Source organism: Hemitrygon akajei, chromosome 3, assembly GCF_048418815.1.
Source record: "Hemitrygon akajei chromosome 3, sHemAka1.3, whole genome shotgun sequence".
NCBI lineage: Eukaryota > Metazoa > Chordata > Chondrichthyes > Myliobatiformes > Dasyatidae > Hemitrygon > Hemitrygon akajei.
The window spans coordinates 152,251,624-152,271,668 of record NC_133126.1 but is presented as its reverse complement, the minus strand read 5'-3'; the positions used below and the strand labels follow the sequence as shown (position 1 = coordinate 152,271,668).

Here is a 20,045-nt window from a genome sequence, read left to right as displayed (position 1 = left end):
GTCGCTAAGCTGAGGAAGGAAACTAATGGCTTTACTGCTCTTGCCAGAATATATAATTTAGAACAGACACTGTATAACTACCTTCCACAGAGCGACAACCAGCCTGAAGCACCCAGGAATACATATCGATTTTGGATTGAGAAAGGAGTTGATCCCCTGTCAAGTAAGTGTTGTGCGATGAAGCGATAAAGTAGTTGCACAGAGGCTGATCCATATCCTGATTTACTTCATTGTGCAAGGGGTTAAATATGTCACATGCAGGGCTGCGCATGAAGTTAGTAAAACCTGGATGTGAAAGGAGAATTAGTGAGTTGATTATGAGCAGGCTTTGCTTTAAATGTATTCATTTTAGTTACCAAAACAAACTATTTCCTTTGGGGACTAACATCTATTAATGGTTAATAAGCACAGCGAGGATGAAACATTGTAATGATATGAAAGTCCCTTGGTCTCAAAATCAATAAAAATCTCAAAATAGCCTAAGACACTTTAAATGCAATTTAGAATTTAGTTACCGGTTTGGATTTGAAGAATCCTTCATCAACAATTCCAAATTTGTAATATTATGCTGTTTATTACTTTTCTAGACATGTTGAATGAATAAGGCTTTTCTGATCCGATATGACATGAAGTACTGCACAGCATTAAATAAATTTTAAAACTTTGAGACCGATGCGCACTATTACATTTATTGATATTTTGAAGATGTGCCATTATTAAATTCAGATAGCAGATTAATGTAACTTGACTGAAAAAAGAGCAAATATCCTTCTTTGATAGGACTTAGAACAAGTTAAAACTTAATAATACTCTATAAAATCACAGTTCTTTATGTTTAAATATGTCATAATACAATTCCAAACAACCAAACAGGTTTTCACAATGATATGCAACTTGCTTTTCAGTTTTGTCTCCAAGTCCTGATTTGTCTGGAGACTTGTCAACCCAAGTAAAAACACTTGGGGAGAATAAAACTTCAAAACTAATGTAAAACTAGAGAACACCATGGTTCACTTTTAAAAATTCAACTACTTAATATCAGTCTCAGCATCCTTTAGTAGTCTTCAGACTTAATGTCACTTTGTATTCCTTAAAGTTTTTGTTTAATGTTCTTGATTAATTGAAAAGTTATTTTATTTACTTAATGGTTATCATTTCTTTTATCTCTACATGCACCAAAATGCTAAGCAATTAATATGATTCTTCAGTGACATATATATGCCCAGTAAAAATAAAAGTCTTTGGGAAAATTCTATTAAACAGAATATTTATGTTAAGGAGCAATTCATTTATAATGTATCATCAGAAACTCAGGATGCTCCAACACTTTCCCACATCCAGTAAGGTATTTATGAAGTGTAATGATTATTAAAATAACAAGGAATATACTGTTAAGATTATCAGTTACTCTACACATTTATGTATTACAATTTTTCTCACTTCTAATTCTGAACACCAAATGAGATTAATGCACCAGCTATCTGGAAACTGTATGGAAATCTGTCTTCATAACACAAAGTACTCTAAGTATATACATGGCACTTTTTTTGTACCCTCTACCTATTAGCTCTGCCCACCAAAATCATTAATTCTTTAATGACCTTTATATAACAGCTTACTAGAGGCATGTTGGATGGAGTTGCAGTTTCACACAAAAGTACAAGCAGAGATATGTTTATACTAAACATTAGTACTTAATTGCATTTTTAAAAAATACTAAATTTTAAAACTATTTGCTTTTATATCTTTATGTTACTTAATTTAGTAATAGGTTTTGAACTTGCTGTATCACGAATTGCGAGGAGTACTTAGATCAAATATTAATCCAGATTAAATGTGGAAAACTTGGAATACAAAGTTCAACTACAGAAAGTCAATGCACAACCAAAGAGATAATCCTCTCCAAAATATCATGAACTTCCGCAGATTTTCATTGGATCAGGAATTAGCTCCATTACATCTCCCACCTCATTCTTACTCAGACCAACTATAAAGAAAAGAAAATCACAGACAGCGACTCAAGAGACTTCTTTGTTGCTGAGCATGATAAACAAACAAAAAGACATAAAATCCCAATCAGAGCAAACTCTGTTTGCTTCATTGAACTCAGATAGTGGTATTGACTCTCAGGCTACTAACAACTCCACTGCTGGCACTGGCATGCCTCAGGTAGACTGTAATTCAGAACTTCGCTAATGTTGCTGGATAAATCATTTTCTTTGTAAAACAAAACCATAATTTTGATATCCTGGGACTTCCTAGAACTCTGTCAATTCTAGAAACATCTCACCCAATCCGAAACACTGTCTAGATAGCCAGGGATATTAAAAGCAAAATTCTTAGACAACTTGGTCTAAGAAATTCTAGCCACTGACACTCAATGATTATTTATATGAATGGAAAAATTCAAAATGCTATATTCTGGCACAACTCCATTATGCTGAGCATGTCACAGTAATGTTACTAAACAGTTCTATTTAGGTGAAAAGTTAATGACCTGAAATATTAATTCTGATTTTCTTACCACAGATATTTAGAACACAGAACAAACAGTACAGTAAAATACAGGCACTGTGGCCTACAATGTTGTGCCATTTAAACTACTCCAAGATTGCAGGAGAACAATTCTCTCCTGCATAGCCCTCTATTTTCATTCATTGATGTGCCTTATCTAAGAGTCTCTTAAATGTCCCTAATGTATCGGCCTCTACCACCATCACAGTAGTGTGTTCCATGCACCCACCACGCTCTATGTAAAATAAAACTACCTCTGATATCCTCCCTATATTTTACACCAATCATCTTAAAATTATGCCATCTTGTATTACCCATTTCCAGCCTGGGGGGTAAAAAACATTGGCTGACCACTCTGTCTTATACACCGGAGCAGAATCAGGCCATTTGGCCCATCAAAATGCTCTGCTATTCCATCATGGGTGATGTATAATCCCTCTCAACCCCCATTCTCCTGCCTTCTCCCCATAACCTTTGAAGCCCTAACTAATCAAGAACCTTTCAACCTTCACTTTAAATATACCCAATGACTTGGCTTCCACAGCATCTGAGGCAATGAATTCCATAGAATCACCACCATCTGGCTAAAGAAATTCTTTCTCATCTCTGCTTTGCAGGGATATCTCTCTGCTCTGTAGTTCAAGTGCAGTCTAACCAATGCCTTGTAAAGCCTCAGCATTACAGCCTTGTGTTTATATTCTAGTCCTCTTGAAATGAATGCTAACATTGCATTCCCCTTCCTCACCACCAACTCATCCTGCAAGTAAACCTTTAGGGAATCCTGCACCAGGACTCCCATGTCCTTTTGCACATCTGATTTTTTAGTTTTCTCCCCATTTAGACCCCTTATTCCTTCTACCAAAGTGCATGACCATCCACTTCCCTACACTATATTCCTTCTGCCACTTCTTTGCCCATTCTCCTCATCTGTCTAAGCCCTTCAGCAGAATGCCTACTTCATCAACACTCCTTGCCCCTCCACCTTCTGTATCTTCGTATCAGAAATGCTCTATAATCCAGGCAGCATCCTGGCAAAATTCTTCTGCAACCTCTCCAAAGCTTCTACATCCTTCTGACCAGAACTGAACACAATACTCCAAGTGCAGTCTAACCAGAGTTTTTAATCGAGCTACATTACTTGATGGCTTTTGAACTCAATGGCTAACTCAACTAATGGCTGACATATCATATGTCTTCTTTATCACCCTATCAATTTGCATGGCAACTTTGAGGAATCTATGGACATGGACCTCAAGATCCTCCTGTTTCTCCATACTGCTAAGAATCCCGCCGTTAACTCCGTATTCTGCCTTCAAATTCAACCTTCCAAAATGAATCACTTCATACTTTTCTAGGGTGAACTCCATCTGCCACTTCTCAGCTCAGCTCTGTCCTCTGTCAATGTCCCATTACAATCGATAACAACCCTCCACACTATCCACAACTCCACCAACCTTCGTGTTATCTGCAAACTTACTAACCCCAACCATCCATTTCCTCATCCAAGTCATCTTTCGAAATCACAAAGAGCAGGAATCCCAGAACAGATCCACATGGAACCCCACTGGTCGCCAAGCTCCAGGCAGAGTACTCTCCACCTGCAACCACACTCTGCCTTCTGAATCTACATGGCTAAGTTTCCCTGGATCCCATGCTTCCTGACTTTCAGAGTGAACCTACCATGGAGAACCTTCTCAAACACCTTACTAAAATCCATAAACAACACATTCACTGCTCCACTTTCTTCTGTCACTTCCTCAAAGAATTCAATCAGGCTTGTGAGGCATGACCTGCATGTCACAGAGCCATGCCGACTATCCCTAATCAAACTATGCTTCTCCAAATTTGTAAGACATTTTCTTCTATTTTCTTCAATAGTTTGCCATTATTGATGCAAGACTCACCGGTTTATAATTTCCAGTATTATTCAGATTACCTTTCTTGAACAAAGGAATAACATTTGCCATCCTCCAATCTTCCAGTACTATTTCTGTGGCCAGTGATGATGCATAGATCTCTTCTCTCACTTCCCCTAGTTGCATCAGGCAGCAACCTTGCTGTTTCTTTAGCATTTTTTTTATGAGACCAAGTTGCTAGGTCAACGCTCAACCCAGCACGGAATGATTCGAACCCGGACCACTAACCTCAAAGTCTGGTGCAGATGTCACTACGTCAGGGGCCAGCATACTTCTCCTAGTAACCTGCAGTATATTCCACCCCTGAGACCCCTATTCTAATGTATTTCAAAAACTCCAGCACATCCTCTTTCTTAGCATCAACTTGTTCCAGTATGCCAACCTGTTCTATGCTGTCCTCACATTGGTTAAGGTCCCTCTCACTGGTCAATATCAAAGCAAAATATTCATTAAACACCTTCCCTAAATCCTCTGTCTCCTGACATACATGTCCTCTTTTATCCCCGATCGGTCCTTTTCTCACTCTGGTGATCCTGTTCTTCGCGATCATGTAGACTGTTTTGGGGTTTTCCTTATTCCTACTCACCAAGGACTTCTCATGTCCCTTCTTAAGCTCCTCCCTAACTTCCTTATAACACGCAAGAACCCTGTTTGATCCTTTATCTAAACCTTAAGTATGCTTCTTTCTTCTTCTTGTCTAGATGTTCCACATCTTGTCAACCATGGTTCCTTTACCCTACCATCCTTTCCCTGCCTCAATGGGACAAACCTATCCAGAACCCCATACAAGTGCTCCCTAAACAAACTACATTTCTGTTGTACATTTCCTTGTTCACAATTTATGCTCAGAAGTTCCTCAATTAAATACTTCCCCATTTTATCTGCTCTTATCCTTGTCCAAGGCAATGTTATAGATCAGAGAGTTGTGGTTACTGTCTCTTAAATGTTCTCTCACTGAGAGATCCGTCCCTGACCAAGTTCATTGCCTGGTACTAAATGCAGTATGGCCTCTCTCGTCGGCATGTCCATATATTGAGTCAGGAATCATTTCCTGGACACATGTAACAAATTCTGCTCCATCTACACCTTTTGTACAAAGGGGGGTGGCATTCAATATTATGCATGACAAAACCATGTGGATTTCACACCTTCCAAAATCCACCTCCTGATCCACTCCTGTTCTGGGCTGCTATTTGGAGGGGGGGGGGGGGAATGTTCAATGGAGTTATTGCTCTTTTCCTGCTTCTGACTTCCATCTACACTTACTCTAAATGATGCCTCCACATTGTCCTCCTTTCTGTAGTTTATAATGCTATCCCTGATTAACAATGCTACTCCCCCAACTCATTACATCCTTCCCTATCCCTTTTGAAACATCTAAATCCTGGAACATCCAGAAACATTCCTGCTTTTATGACAGTCAAGCCTGTAATGGCCACAACGTCATGGTCCCATGTACTGATTCATGCTCTAAGTTCATCACCCTTGTTCCTGATACTTCTCACATTAGGGTAAACACATTTCAATCCCTTTGACTGACTGCATTTATGCCCTATCCACTGCCTATCCCTTCCTCACAGACTCTCTACATGCTGCATCTATCCTTACATCAACTACTCCACCCTCTGGCCTATCACCCCGGTTCCCAGCACCAGCCAACATAGTTTAAACCTTCCCCAACAGCTCTAGCATAAATGCACACATAAATGATATTGGTAACCCATCCCTTTTGTAGAAGTTATACCTTTACCAGAAGAGAACCCAATGACCACAAATTTGAAACCCTGTCCCCTGCACAAATTCTTCAGCCACATGATTCTATTTTACCCTCACTGGTGCGTGGCACAGGCAGTAATCTAGAGATTACTATCATTGAGGTCCTGCTTCTTAGCACCCTATATTTGTTTTTCAGGACCTGTTCTTTTTCCTACCTTTGATACCAATATGTACCACAACTTCTGGCCGTTTACCCTCCCACTTAAGAATGCCATAGACCCAATCTGAGATGTATTGAGACAATCTGAGACTCAATCTCTACCTACAACCATTCACACATTTATTGTTCCCATTACCTTCAACTCCCAAGAGATTTTGCTGCTTCTTTGCCTCGCTGACTTCAAATTTTCTTATAATATCCATACAATATTCTATTGTCACATTGTACATCTGTAAAGAATAAAGATACAGGTAAATCTCATGTGCTTAACTTGAGAAAAATGATATGTGATGCAAAAAAATCTGTTACACAGGGTTTGATTACATATGAATTGAATTCCTTGGAATTGCACTTGAACTGTTTAAACGAAGTTTATTCATTAAAAATATAAATGAATTTATATGCCACTGTCATCCTAACTCATACCAAGTCATTTTCATCAATAATTCCCATACTTGCTGGCTGATAGTAATTAAGCAATTGCACTGATTTTAAATTCTTACCATTGTTTTTAAATCGCTTGTACTTCCCTATCTCTGAAATTACATCTAGTCCGACTAATCCTACAAAGTCCTTTAATTCCAGTCTTTTGATGAACTCCAAATTTAGTTGCTCTTTCACTGGTGGCTGTCGCTTCAGATTTAATGGGACCAGCAGACTAGAATTTCCTCCATATGCCCCTCCATTTCTCAACCTCTCTTATCCCTAAAGCTTCTCCTTAAATATAAAACCTTTATTCTCTAATGAGATAAATATTACTAGATAGCTCTCATTTACACTGTCATAAAATGATTCTGCACCTTAAAGGCCATTCATAAATATAAGCCACTATTAACAATTAAACTACCATGACATGTTGCAGTCTGCATCTTGAATCAGACTAGCATTTTTTTTTAATTCACTTGAGCTGCAAACCAAAAAATTTAAAATTGGCAGGATACTCTAAAATTCATAAGTGTTCATATTGGAAACAATACTTGTCTAAATAAAAAAAGGAATCCACAATATTTAATTTACTTACTTTTTGTTCTGATTTGAGAAAGTGAGCAAATTCTTCCACAGTTAGATGGTCTTTCTTGTTACTATAAGCTTTCACCAATAGGAAGAGATCCCGTCGCAAAGACATCATTTTGTAGAACACAGAGAACTCTTCAAGATTTAATTTGCCCTTATTTTCACCTGTGTCAGCTTCCTACTAGGAATTGGGGGTAGAGGGCGGGAGACAAGGGGAAAACAATTAAGGGAAAAGATTTTCCAACTTCAAGGACCAAGTTATTTCAAACAATGGATGCAGTTTAAGATTTGTATTTAATCAAGATAATTCTGGATAGGATGTTCTTTTTCTCCACAATTTAACATCCACTGTTTTCCACTTTATCCAACTATCTAAAATCTCCTTCTAGATTCTATACTGTTATCATTCGTTATAGTGATCAACCAGGAAAAATAAACCATTTTGTCCCACAAGCTTTCCTTTACTTTTCTCCTCACAAGCTTAAAGTGGGAAGTGTTCCCTATCCTGTTGACATCCAGACTAGAAAATGGAACATCCTCTCCAGTATTCTAACTTACTTAGGTCACAAGTACATCCAAAAATCAATTATAAAACTGTTATATATTGCTTTAAAGAATATCCCATTTGGAAACGTTTCTTTAACAATGAACGACAAGTACAACAAAGGAATTTGTTGATAAAGTAACAATTTAAAACAAGTTAATGTGGCATAGTCTCAACTGTTAATGGCAAAATATGTAACATTGTATACAAAGTAATAAGTATAAACAGAAATGAACCAATTCTTATAGAATAGCATTTCTTAAATCAAGTATTATAGATAATTTATTTTTACAAATTTAAGCAAATTAAGACTGAATGCATAGCTCATGGTAGTGTGGAAGAGACTTTTATTCATAAGGCACCAGCACTGTCACTGGGTAAGAGGGAACCTCAGGTTCATGAACCTGAATAGCCAATAGTCCTTAAACCAAAAAGAAATGTGGGGTAAAGGTGCCTACAGCTGTTAAAAAAATTGTACATTTCCCCCCAGTGGGTCCCCAGTCTTATTCCTACTTTTCTTTATGTTCTTAGAACTGACTACATTTCATTCTCACTTGCCAGAGGAACAAAAGATTATATGCTGCTCTGTGGCACAAAAGGCCATTGAATTAGTTACTCTATGGCTATCAAATCTCAGCAATCATTTCAGAAAAGTCTTTGAGCAGAAATTATTTTATTTTCATTTTTCATTTTTCAGGAATTGAATGTCACTGACAGACCAACCATAATTGCCGATCCCTAATTGGCTTTGAGAACCCGGTAATCAGCAACCTTCTTGAACCATTCCGACTGGATACGGAGTTCCAACCAAGTGACAAGGAATGGCCAGCAATATATTTCAAAATTAGCATGAGGGGTAAAACCAGAGGATGGAAAGTGAAGTCATCTACCTTTAATATACACTTTCACCTCCCCGACTTGGCTTCATCAGCACTTTTTTGCCGTCCTCTCTCCAATATATCTTCATCTATCATACAACAGCCACTGTCTCACAGGTCCATCTCACTCCTCCCCGGCTCCATTTGCACAATTACCCCTTCCTCAACTGGGTTCTACCCACCGCCTCACCGCTCCCTCTTGGCTCTTTATGGTGGCCATCTCTCCTTTAAACTCTCAGTCCTAATGCAGAGTATCACCCTGAAATATCAGCTATCCCTTTACCTCTGCAGATGCTGTTTCATTCACTGAGTTCCTCAAGCAGTTTGCTCATTGCTACAGAGTTCACAACAACTGTAGTCTTGTGCCCCCTTTACTTCTATATTTTAATGGCTGAAATACCACTGGTGTTTCAGTTGCTTGCTCTATATTAATGTAATGCCCTGGTTAAGATGTTTGCTGTAGGTATTTCATTTTAGTTGTTCTCCGTAGAAGCGGTGCGTCCTGCTGGTAGTGTTTGGGTTTTGGATGAGGGGCTGTGATGTTTTCAACTTAGGAATATTGTGTCAACCAATTAGGATGGTCAAATTGGGAGAAGGTTTTCGAGTAAGCTGGGCGGAGGGAGATTTGTGAGACACCCATGGGATTGAAGGTCTTTCTGGCAGGAGCTGTGGAGAGGACAGGAGGCAAGATGGCTGAAGATACCGTGGGATGGACCACCCCGTTGCACAGTGTGCTTTGTGCAGATGAATGGCTCCAAGGAGGAAGGGCCAATACTCCCGAGAAAGAGCCCTTTTGCTTCAGATGGACTTCGAGCGTAGCTTGGAATGCGTTGTGTGCTTTTATGCAAACTTTAGATCCTCTGCGCGAGTAAAAAGACAACTTCGACATGAGTTCCAACAATGTGCACATTTAGAGAGGTTTTAACTGTAATGAGACAGTTTAATTTTCCCTTTTCTCTTTTTCCTACGAACTGTTTGATAAAACTGATATTTGTAAATATACTTTGCTTATAATTTTATGCAGTGTATGAGTTGTTATGTCTTGACGACCAACAATTGCACATGGGCAGTACTTCCACAGCATTCATTCAAACTGAGGTTTCTTTAATCGGAACATCACGACATTCCTGTTTGGTTGAGCCCAAATCATACCAACCTTAGACGCCTATTTCTTATGAAAGGTGGCCTTCTCACCACTGAGTCCTGTGGCTGTTAACCAAGTTTCCATATGAGCCTGGTGAGGGGGCTGCATTAAGATTAACATTCTCCAAACTCTATATTAATGCCATCATTTTCAAGTCTCTCACATATTTTAAAATGAAATGTATTGCTTTGCATGCTGCAGTAGATAGTTTCACATTATAGACCATCTGGTACAATCTTGGTTCTTCATTTAACTTGTTTATGTTCATTTGTAGTCTCCTAAGATTTAGATGTTAGCTATTATTGGCATGAGTGCAAACCTCCACTCAAAATTGTTTCTAAGAATGGTTAGCACCACTGGACCCTGAAGGATAGCAGGAATCAAAAGTTGTACAAAAAGGAGGCACGTGTTCTGTAATAATTCCTAAAGCTACTTCATTAAACCATCACATGTGTCCTACTGGACATAGATTTTAATTCAATGCATATAATATTTTACTTTGCAATTTATTTTGTTTTCTGCATATTTTTCTTGAATATTTACAACAAGCTATTCAGAACTTTTGAACTTCTTTAGATCATGGTTGACTATGAAACCATTAAATCTGTCCCAGAAGACAGTATTTTCCCCTTCACAGAGGCACTTAACAATAAGGTAACAGCTATGATATCTAGCTTCCAATAATGTATTTAAATAATGATATCTTTAAGGAAAGAAATAATTGAAACTGAAGTGTATAAAGTGCATATTGTAAAGTGTATGCAACTGTAAATAATTTTGCAGAGACAAACCTATGCATATAAAAAGCTCATCTTCATCCATGTTTCCAGATTGCATATTTAAAACAGTTCTAACATTTAAAAATTGAAAAATATACATAATAGTCTTCAATGGTTTACTTGAAATGAAGATAAATACAGAAAGCAAAACATGCAAGCAATAATAATCCTCCCATTAAGATTGATTTTAAATTTTATAATATAATGAAGCTTAGACTCAGTTTCTGTAATCATATTATCTATTTCATCCGTCCAGTGATAAAAGTCAAACTCCAGATCTTCAGTGATAGGAACTTCAATTGTGAACATTGAATTATTTGATTTCATTTTGTAAATTTCAATTAATTTGTATCATATATTTTAAGTAAAACAAAGATTTTGCATGTATTTTAATATTTATATTTATTTTTAACTTTTTAAATTTCATAACAGAGGCTCAGGCACTGTTCAACATTCAAGAATGGCAGACTTTTAAAATCTTCAGTCTCAGGATGATTAGAAAAATCAGAGAGGGGAATTTTTGATGAAATTCACTTTGCAGTAATCAACAAGTATTGTAAACATTGAAGTAAAATTGTATGCAATCATGAACAAAAATATTTTGGAATCTGGCTTATTTAAAACTATTTTAAGTTCTAAAATTTCTCAACAGAGACTCGGGCACTGCTCCACGCTCAAGTACAGCTAGAACAGGTAGGCTAGAGGGCTTCAGAAAATGTGTAGCTATGGAAACATTAACCTGCAAGGGGGTAATTGCCAGAGCAGTCCTAATTAGCTGTCTCAAGCCCAAGATATTTATTTAAAACATTACACTTTAAAAAAGATAAATTAGATTTTATAGAGTATTATCTTCCATTAGCTTTCAAATAGTTTACAGAATTATCTTTATTATACTTTCTAGACCAAATAAACTTCAAAGTTCTTAAATGTACACACACTGTATAAGTGTTTCTTCTTCAGTCCAAGGCAAATGGTTTCAAGTAAATCAAGTTTTCCATAACCTGTGTCCTATACTGCAGTCATGCAAATTGCTCCTCAATGCAGATATTTAATTTGTTCCTGTGTACAAGTTAATACAGAACTTAACTGCAAAACAACAGTCAAATAAGTCATCCCTTTACCCTATATTCTATTCTGGAAATACTAAAAAGACAAAGTGAAAAATAATTTGATAATTTTTAAAATATGTTATTTGTATGCTGTTCAGATTAAGCACTGTTAAGTCCTGATGTTCTAAAACGTTACTGGAAATAAAATGAAGATGAGACCTAAAAACCAGAAATAAAGTCAACAAAGAGGTGGTCGCGGGAGGAAAATGGGATTGCTTTGAGTCAGTGGACTGGGCAGTATTCAAAAATTTATCAGAGGATCTTAATGAATACATCACAGTTGTAAAGGACTTTATAAAAGTCGTAGATATATCCCCACAAAATCATTCAGAATCTTCCTCATCAGAAGCCCTGGAGGATCATGAGATCCACAATCCACCAGATTAGTGGCATTCTGGTCTGGTGACCATATAAAATACAAGAGGTTCAGGTATGACTTCTGGAAAGCTATCTCACTTGCAAGATGACAATTCTGGACCAAACTAAAGGATGCTTGACAGGTCTGGCAGGGCTTGAATGCTATCACCTCCTACAAATTGAAACCATACGGAATCGGTGAAAACAAGGTCTTGCTCTCAAATAAGCTCAATGCCTTTTATCCTTGCCTTGTCTGGCAAACCATGAAGGCATCTTCTCAAATTCCCACACACCCTGATGATCCTCTGATTTCAGTTTCCGAGGCCAACGTGAAAGTATCCTTCAGGAGCATGAACCCACGTGGATCTTCTGGCCTAATGAGGTACCTGGCCAAGTAATGAAAGCCGTGCTGATCAACTGGCTGAAGTCTGAGGTACCCACCTGCTTCATGCAGAGTTCAATTATATCAGTGCCTCTGAAGAGCATGGTAATATGCCTCAGTGACAATTGTCCAGTAGCACTTGTATCCATACTACTGATGTGCTTTGTGAGGTTAGTGATTAAACATATCAACTCCTGCTTAAGGAGCAATTTGAATCCACTCCAATTTGCCTACCGCCACAACAGGTCAGTAGCAGATACAATTTCATTGGCTCTTCAATCAACCCTGTAATATCTGGACAGTGGAGATACATACATCAGGATGCTCTTTATTGACTATAGCTCAGCATTCAATATTAACATCCCCTCAAAACTAATCAATAGGCTTCAAGACCTAGGCTGTAATACCTCCTTGTGCAACTGGGTCCTTGACTTCCTCACTTGCAGCCCCCAGTCAGTTCAGATTGGCAACATCTCCTCCACAATCACCATCTGTATGGGTGCACGAAGAGGCTGTGTGCTTAGCCCCCACTCTACTCACTTTATTCTTAATTCTGTGAGGCTAAGCATGGTTCTAATTCCAAGTTTGCTGACAATACCACTGCAATCAAAGGTGGCGAAGAATCAGCATATAGGAGGGAGATTGAAAATCTGGTTGAGTGGTGCCACAACAACAACATTTTACTCAGCCTCTGCAAGACCACAGAGCTGATTATTGACTGAGCCCATCTTCATCAGGTGATCAGAGGTGGAGAGGGTCAGCAACTTTAATTTCCTCTGTGTTATCATTTCAGAGGATCTGTCCTGGGTCCAGCACGCAAGTGCCATTATGAAGAAAGCACGGCAGTGCCTCCACTCTCTTAGAAGTACGGAAACACCAGTGCCCTTGAATGAAAAAACAGTAGTGGAGAAAGCCCAGTCTATCAGGGGTAAAGCCCTCCCGACCTTTGAGCACAACTGTCACAGGAAAGCAGCATCCATCATCAAAGACCCCCACCATCCAGGCCATGCTCCCTCTCATTGCTGCCATCAGGTAGGAGATACAGGAGCCTCAGGATCCACACCACCAGGCTCAGGAACAGTTATTATCTCTCAGCCATCAGAGGTGATAACTTCACTCACCCCAATACTGAATTATTCCCACAACCTACGGACTCACTTTCAAGGACTCATCATCTCATGATCTTGATAATTAATTTTTATTTATTATTGCTATTTTGCTTGTTTTTTGTTGACTGTATTTACTGTGAATGCCCTCAAGTAATGAATCTCAGGGTTGTATATGCTGACTTACAAGTACTCTGACGATAAATTTAAATTGAACTTTGAGCTGCACAATATAAGAATATTATGCAAATGTTCATCCAAAGAGACAGAGAAAGGAAATAAAACAAATGTACATCAAAGTAACTGGGAAAGTGAAACGTCTGTACAAGAAGTCTGATGGAAATATGCAGCAGATCTACTTAATGCTCCTGACAAAGCTTCGACAATAAGGTGCCATTCACATATTCTTGAAATCAGATCCTACATTTCTTCTAAACTGAGCTCAGGAATGTGGAGATGGTAGTTTATGGTCTAATTAATTTCTTCATGCATCAGATGAATTTATTTCCACTTACCATAATATGAACAGACTTGTACCATATACTCAGAAACAACGCCTAAATGAGATATAGGATGAAATGGGTCTGAAATGACTGAAGTGCAAAAACATTTGAAATTACATCAGTGCTGAAAAGCACCATGGAAAATTTGAAACAAATGAGCTTGCTTAAGTAGCACAAAGATAGAAGTTAAAACATGAAATAAAAGGGTAGGGGAAGGAGGGTATCTGTTATGCATTTTGGTCTTCTTAAGAAATAATGTTTCAAGTTCTAGCACTTCCTCGAAACTTACCAGTTTACTGTAGACTTTATTATAACACTGTGGACATCTTGAAATGAAATGAAAGGTTTTTGAGTATTAATAAAATTACAGCTAATAATCTGGAAATCTGCTAGTCTGGTACCACCTAGACTGAGTAACCCAGATTATCAGTTTTACAGTGAGCTGGTGTGCCTCATCCACTCTACTGGATTCATCTTCAAAGAACTACCATATATCAGTCTAAGCAAATAGCCTTCCATAAACCCGTTTTGATTCTGTTCAAACGTTATTTTCTAAAAAACATCCATCAATAATTAGAGAAATTACTAATTTTATATTAATTTTAATTAAAACACCCAAATCACTTCAAAGAAGTGAATACTTAATTCTAAAGAGAAGTTAAGGATTTAGAAAATAAACCATATTGATCATCGTAAGGCAAATTTGATGAAGTAACTAACCTGAAATATCTGCCTGATTTTTCTGCGAGGTAGATTCACATTTAATTTATGCATCAGTTGATAGATTTCTTCAATGTGGAGCAACCCATCCCCATTCATATCGGCTTCTTCAAACATCTGCTTCATCCATTTGAAAATGAAATTAAAGAAAGACTACCGTGGAAGTCAGTACATTATGATCATCTTAATTTGTATGTGTATTATTTACCATAGAGCTGCAGAAAAATCGATGGGAATATTTATACTGATGCTGTTGTGATAAAATAAACACATTTTCAGAATACTTGCTAAACAAATTGTGGTGAACTTCACTGGATTCATATTTAAATACATATAAATAGAGAATCCAATATGATGTGTGCATAATAACATAATGCTTATGGCAATGGATTGAAGTTGACTGTTTAAATTTACTATGGAAAAATATCAAGAAAGTGAATTGGTACCTTGTAGAAGAGTATAAATTTAAACCCAGTTAATTTTGATTTGGTTTTACTGAATTAAGACAAATATTGATTGCTGGTATGTGTCACAAAAACAAGGATATTGATTATGAGTCGTCAATCTTTTTGCAAGTAAATCCTCATCTTTGATTCCAGCCATTAAGTATTTCAACCCTGTTATCCAAGTGCGTGCATCCTCAGAGTTGGAGGTTACTAAGTCCAGTGTCTCCATATGACTTCCATGGTAAATGCTGAAGCAGCAGCTTGGATCAAAGCTTCCTTCAGCACGTCGATGAAAGCTGGTAGATTGGCTCCATTCTAAAACTTTGCAAATGGAATCAATGGTAACTGGGGAGAGAAGAAGAAAGTTGCAAGTCATTTTCAAATTAATACATTAATTTTCATACATCATCTTCTCATTTAGGTTACAAGTTTCATCTACTTAGTTTAACTTGGCCTTTTCATTTAAATATAGATGAAACCTCGTGATTTGGTGCTCAGGTCCTTGTGCTGAACATCAAAATGTTAGTGTGTTATTATGAGACAAAAGAAAGCATTAGTACTTAATCTGTGGAAAGTCAATTTGGAAGATTATTTACTATATTTTTTCAATCCCAGGATTTATGGTCTTCTGGAATATTGCATTTGCCTTGCTCTTGTATTCCTTCCACAGCAATGGCAAAATTATTCAACAAACAATCTCATTTTAAGTATTAAAATAGATTCTGAATAATATAAATTTTACCATGCAGTTTCACTTCATCTGTATATTTCATAATTTTGTTACAGTTTGCAACTAATTTGTAGATCAGACAAATTGATTTATCTTATTCCCTTACAATAAAAGGGTGCCTTTAGGCCCATCAAGCCCATGCCAACTCTCAGAGTATTCCTGTCATTGCCACTCCTCCATTTATTTCCTCGGAGCCTGTTTTCTGTCACATGTCCATCAACTGCCCTGATTCTTCTGCCATGTACTGTGTCTCTATCCAGGGCAACCTAAAATAGCTGAAGAACCTACCAGCACATCTTTGGGATGTGGGAGAAAACTGGAGGACCTGGAGGAAACCCATTGGGTCACAGAAAGAACATGCAAACTCCACGCAGACAGAACCTGAAGTTAGGATTGAAGTTGCGCTGTAGAATGAGCAGCAACATTACTTGCTGCACCACTGTTCCATCCAGCTCCAGTAATGTTCCACAAATGTAAAAGTGATAACATATTTATGTTTTAATACAAAATAATTAGAGAGCAGATTTAAATACACATACTTTTTGCCTTTTCATTTTTCCTCGATGGACGCCATCGAATGCATGTCCTGTTTTCATCCAAGTAGAAAAGACGAACCAAGCCTTTGCTTCCATTCTTCAGTTTGACCATTTGAGTTCCTGACTGCATTACACACATGCATCTTTCCACTGTCAAGAAGGTCAACAATGATGAATCATGGAGGAGAATAAACCGGCTTTGGTTTTTAAAAGAAAACTAAATACCAAGGCACCTCAAAAAACACAATGACCTTCAGCACAAAATATCGCACAAAAATACTTCAGCAATAAAAGGTAAACCTACATTGCAGAAAACAGATAGCTGATGCATCTAACTTTGTACAGAAATACTTTATTTCCCAACAAGAAAATGACAACAATCTCACAATATCAAGCTCTAGTGAGTCATGTCAAGTCAATTAAGTTGGCAATAAGTAGCATATAAATGAAAAAAACTTACAACAGCTCCACAGTGAAATGGAAAACTTTAACAACCTAAGAACTTGTTTTAAGGTGGAATATTGTGCCCAAAAAAATTGTGCTGAACAGATACTTAATCTGTGGTAGGGAGTAAACGCCAACCATGTCAGAAGAACTAACAGCCTAATAGTTTTACAGGATATTTTTGTGTCCGTTGAGCAGTTAGAATGGATTTGAAAACTGGAGGCTTTATTGAACAAGCATTCCCAACTACCTGCACTTCAGACTTCCAAACAAGCTGCTGCATTAAACTGCCATTTCATTCTGAAACTGAAATTAACTCTTGTCCCTTCTCTACTTTTCTACCATCTTAATCTTTAGGATAGTCTCTGAAACATTGCATCCTTTCAGCGAACCTTTGGAATACTCTTAGTTGTTCACCTAACATCTCATCTCCAAACACTAACAACTAGGATTCAGCATTTCCTTCTGCAGCTGGATTTTTGCCTTCCTGACCAACGCACCACAATCAGTAAGAAGAGGCAACAACATCTCCACCATGATTGTCCTCAGCATTGGTGCCTTTCAAGGCTGCTTCCCCTAACCCCTTACTTTACTCATAATCACAACTTGTAGGGTTTCACTTCACCTACCTGTTTGCAGACGACATCCCATTAGTGGGCTGGATCACACACAATGACAAGATAGAGTAAAGAAAGAAGATACAGAGCGTAATGCCACAGTGTTATGATAGTAATCTCTCTCTCTGAACGTCAGCAGAAGTGCTGCTCATTGACTTCAGGAAGGAGGGAGCAGAGTACTATGGTGGAGATGTTAAAAGCTTTGAGATCCTAGGTATAAATATCATCACTAGTTTGTCAGGACCAACCATGCAGACGTTATGGCTAAGTAAGCAAGCTAGTGCCTGTATTCCTTCAGAAGGCAAAGGAATTGTGCGTGTACCCAAGATCCTCACCAGTTTCTATAAATGCATCATAGAAAGCATCCTAATAGCTAACTGCTCTGCCCAAAACCATCAGAAAATGTAGGGAGTTGTGAGCATAGTCCAGTCTATCAGGGAAAAAAGATTCTCCTCAATTGAATTTGTCTGCACTTTACACTGCCTAGGAAAATCAATTAAATTAATCAAAGGCCTCTCTGATGTAGTTTCTCCCTGTTTCCATCAGACAGAAGATACAAAATTTTGATTTGAAAACATGCACCACCCAGCTCAAGAACAGTTTCTATCCTGCAGCTATGTAACTCTTGAACAAACTTTCTGTGCCGTAAAGATCAAGTTTTGATCTCTCAGTCCACTTCACTATGCCTATTGAATCTTATTTGTCCAACTGCACTGCACTGTCTCTGTAATTCTAACTAGATTCTGCACTGCTTTTTTTGTTTTTCTCCTTTATTCTATCTTGATGTACTTTTGGGTGGAATGGCCTAGCTGGACAGCATGCAAAACAAAGATCTTCACTATGGCAATGATAAATTAATTAGTAATTACAACACATCAGATGATTCCTCCAATGGATTCATCCCAGCAAACCATGTACTTTTTCTCCGAAACTGCTAATTTCTATCTCCCTATATGAAATGTTTCAGCATTCGAATTAAAAATAAAGAAAAAGAAAACGTAAGAGAGTTGGCTCCAAAAATTATAGGAAAATTAGCATACAACAACTACTGGCAAATTTTAGCTAATAATCACAAAGTTAAATTCTGGGTTTAAATATTTTGATAGTTAGTTTTAGCTTTTCTTAAATATGTCAATCTCATTTGCTAGGATAGTTAACTAAACTGCCTACCATAATGTGTATATCAGCCTCTCTGAGACTGAGGGCTACCGGCAGTGATGTAGGACATCCTGTTACCACCTTCAACAGATTTAGTTCAGTTTTCTTGTTTGGAGTGGCTTTGATGCTATACAAGACCATAGGAAGAGCTGTAGGCCATGGTACCCCTTCCTCATGATTTGATGGTTCCATTCATTCGTTTGACTTGTACTGATGACTCTGGGTAATGTGGACAATGAAAAGACTAGTGTTCACCAGGTGACACAATTGTTGACCAACACTCCAAGTGAAACGTGTTTCTTTTAGTCAGAGTCAATGTGACATGGCAATCTTGATCTAGGATGATAATTCTTGATCAGAGTTTTTGCGGGGTGTGTGGCAGTGGCTTTCTTTCTGGAATCGCTTCCATCCATCTTGAACATTTTTCCACTATTATCAGTACAACTGGGTATTCTTGACACTTTGGTAAAGAAACATAGTCCACTTGTAGATGTAAAAATGGACCAGGTTGGGCAGGAGGACTTAATTGTGATAGCTTTTCTGCTGCTCCAGGAATTGTTTTCTAGCATGTCATGCTTCTTTCAAACATTTGTTGAGTTTATGCCCTGAACTTTGGATTCCACCACCATTGGGATAATCTGTTGACCATTTTTGCACTCCAATGTGTCCTTTGGAGTATATTTACTGACCCAGAGAAGGATGCAATGTAGTTGGGGCTGATAGTCCATGACTAGTGCCAAATCTCTATATGCCATCACTATTTAATTTCCTAACATTCTCCATTCAGAATCACTTTACTTGATTAAAGCATTGAGCTTGCATCTCTCAAATATCTTGTATGCTTGTCTGTGATACAGAGTTCAACTTTCTTTCCATAATTCCATTTGTTGGGTTCACTGTATACATTCTTGGTACTTCTTTGATTTCCTTTCCTCCTTCCCATGTTGCCATTTTTGCAATTTCCTCTGTGAATGCATTTCCCTAGTGTTCCATTGTGGTCATTTTGGAGTGGCTTTTACATTTTAATACAGCAACTTTTTACAGCATTTGTACGACATCCGTAAGTTCTTGTACCAGTTGGCCATTCTTGATTGGAGTTTCTGTAGTCATAAGAAATCCTCTTTGTCTCCATAGGTTTCCAAAGTCACACCAAGAATCAATGTAGATATTAGCTGATCTTCCTTCGGCCAACTTACAGGCTTCAATCTAAGC

The 20,045-nt window shown here is 37.8% G+C and overlaps 1 protein-coding gene across 4 annotated transcripts in view; it reads right to left on the bottom strand.

Annotated features, from left to right (window-relative positions):
* The window catches only part of plch1 (phospholipase C, eta 1), a 94,832-nt gene that overhangs the window by 55,384 nt on the left and 19,403 nt on the right, over positions 1-20,045 (bottom strand). Inside the window, exons 3-8 of one of the 4 annotated variants that reach the window (XM_073041074.1) lie at positions 16,618-16,764; positions 15,451-15,693; positions 14,903-15,033; positions 7,388-7,558; positions 6,503-6,596; positions 82-285 (exon numbers count right to left, since the gene is read on the bottom strand). In XM_073041074.1, the coding sequence (XP_072897175.1) occupies positions 82-285; positions 6,503-6,596; positions 7,388-7,558; positions 14,903-15,033; positions 15,451-15,693; positions 16,618-16,764 (990 nt within the window). Of the gene's footprint in view, positions 1-81; positions 286-6,502; positions 6,597-7,387; positions 7,562-14,902; positions 15,329-15,348; positions 15,364-15,450; positions 15,694-16,617; positions 16,765-20,045 lie in introns of those variants that run through there. The other 3 variants (XM_073041071.1, XM_073041072.1, XM_073041073.1) reach the window with 3 other exon arrangements.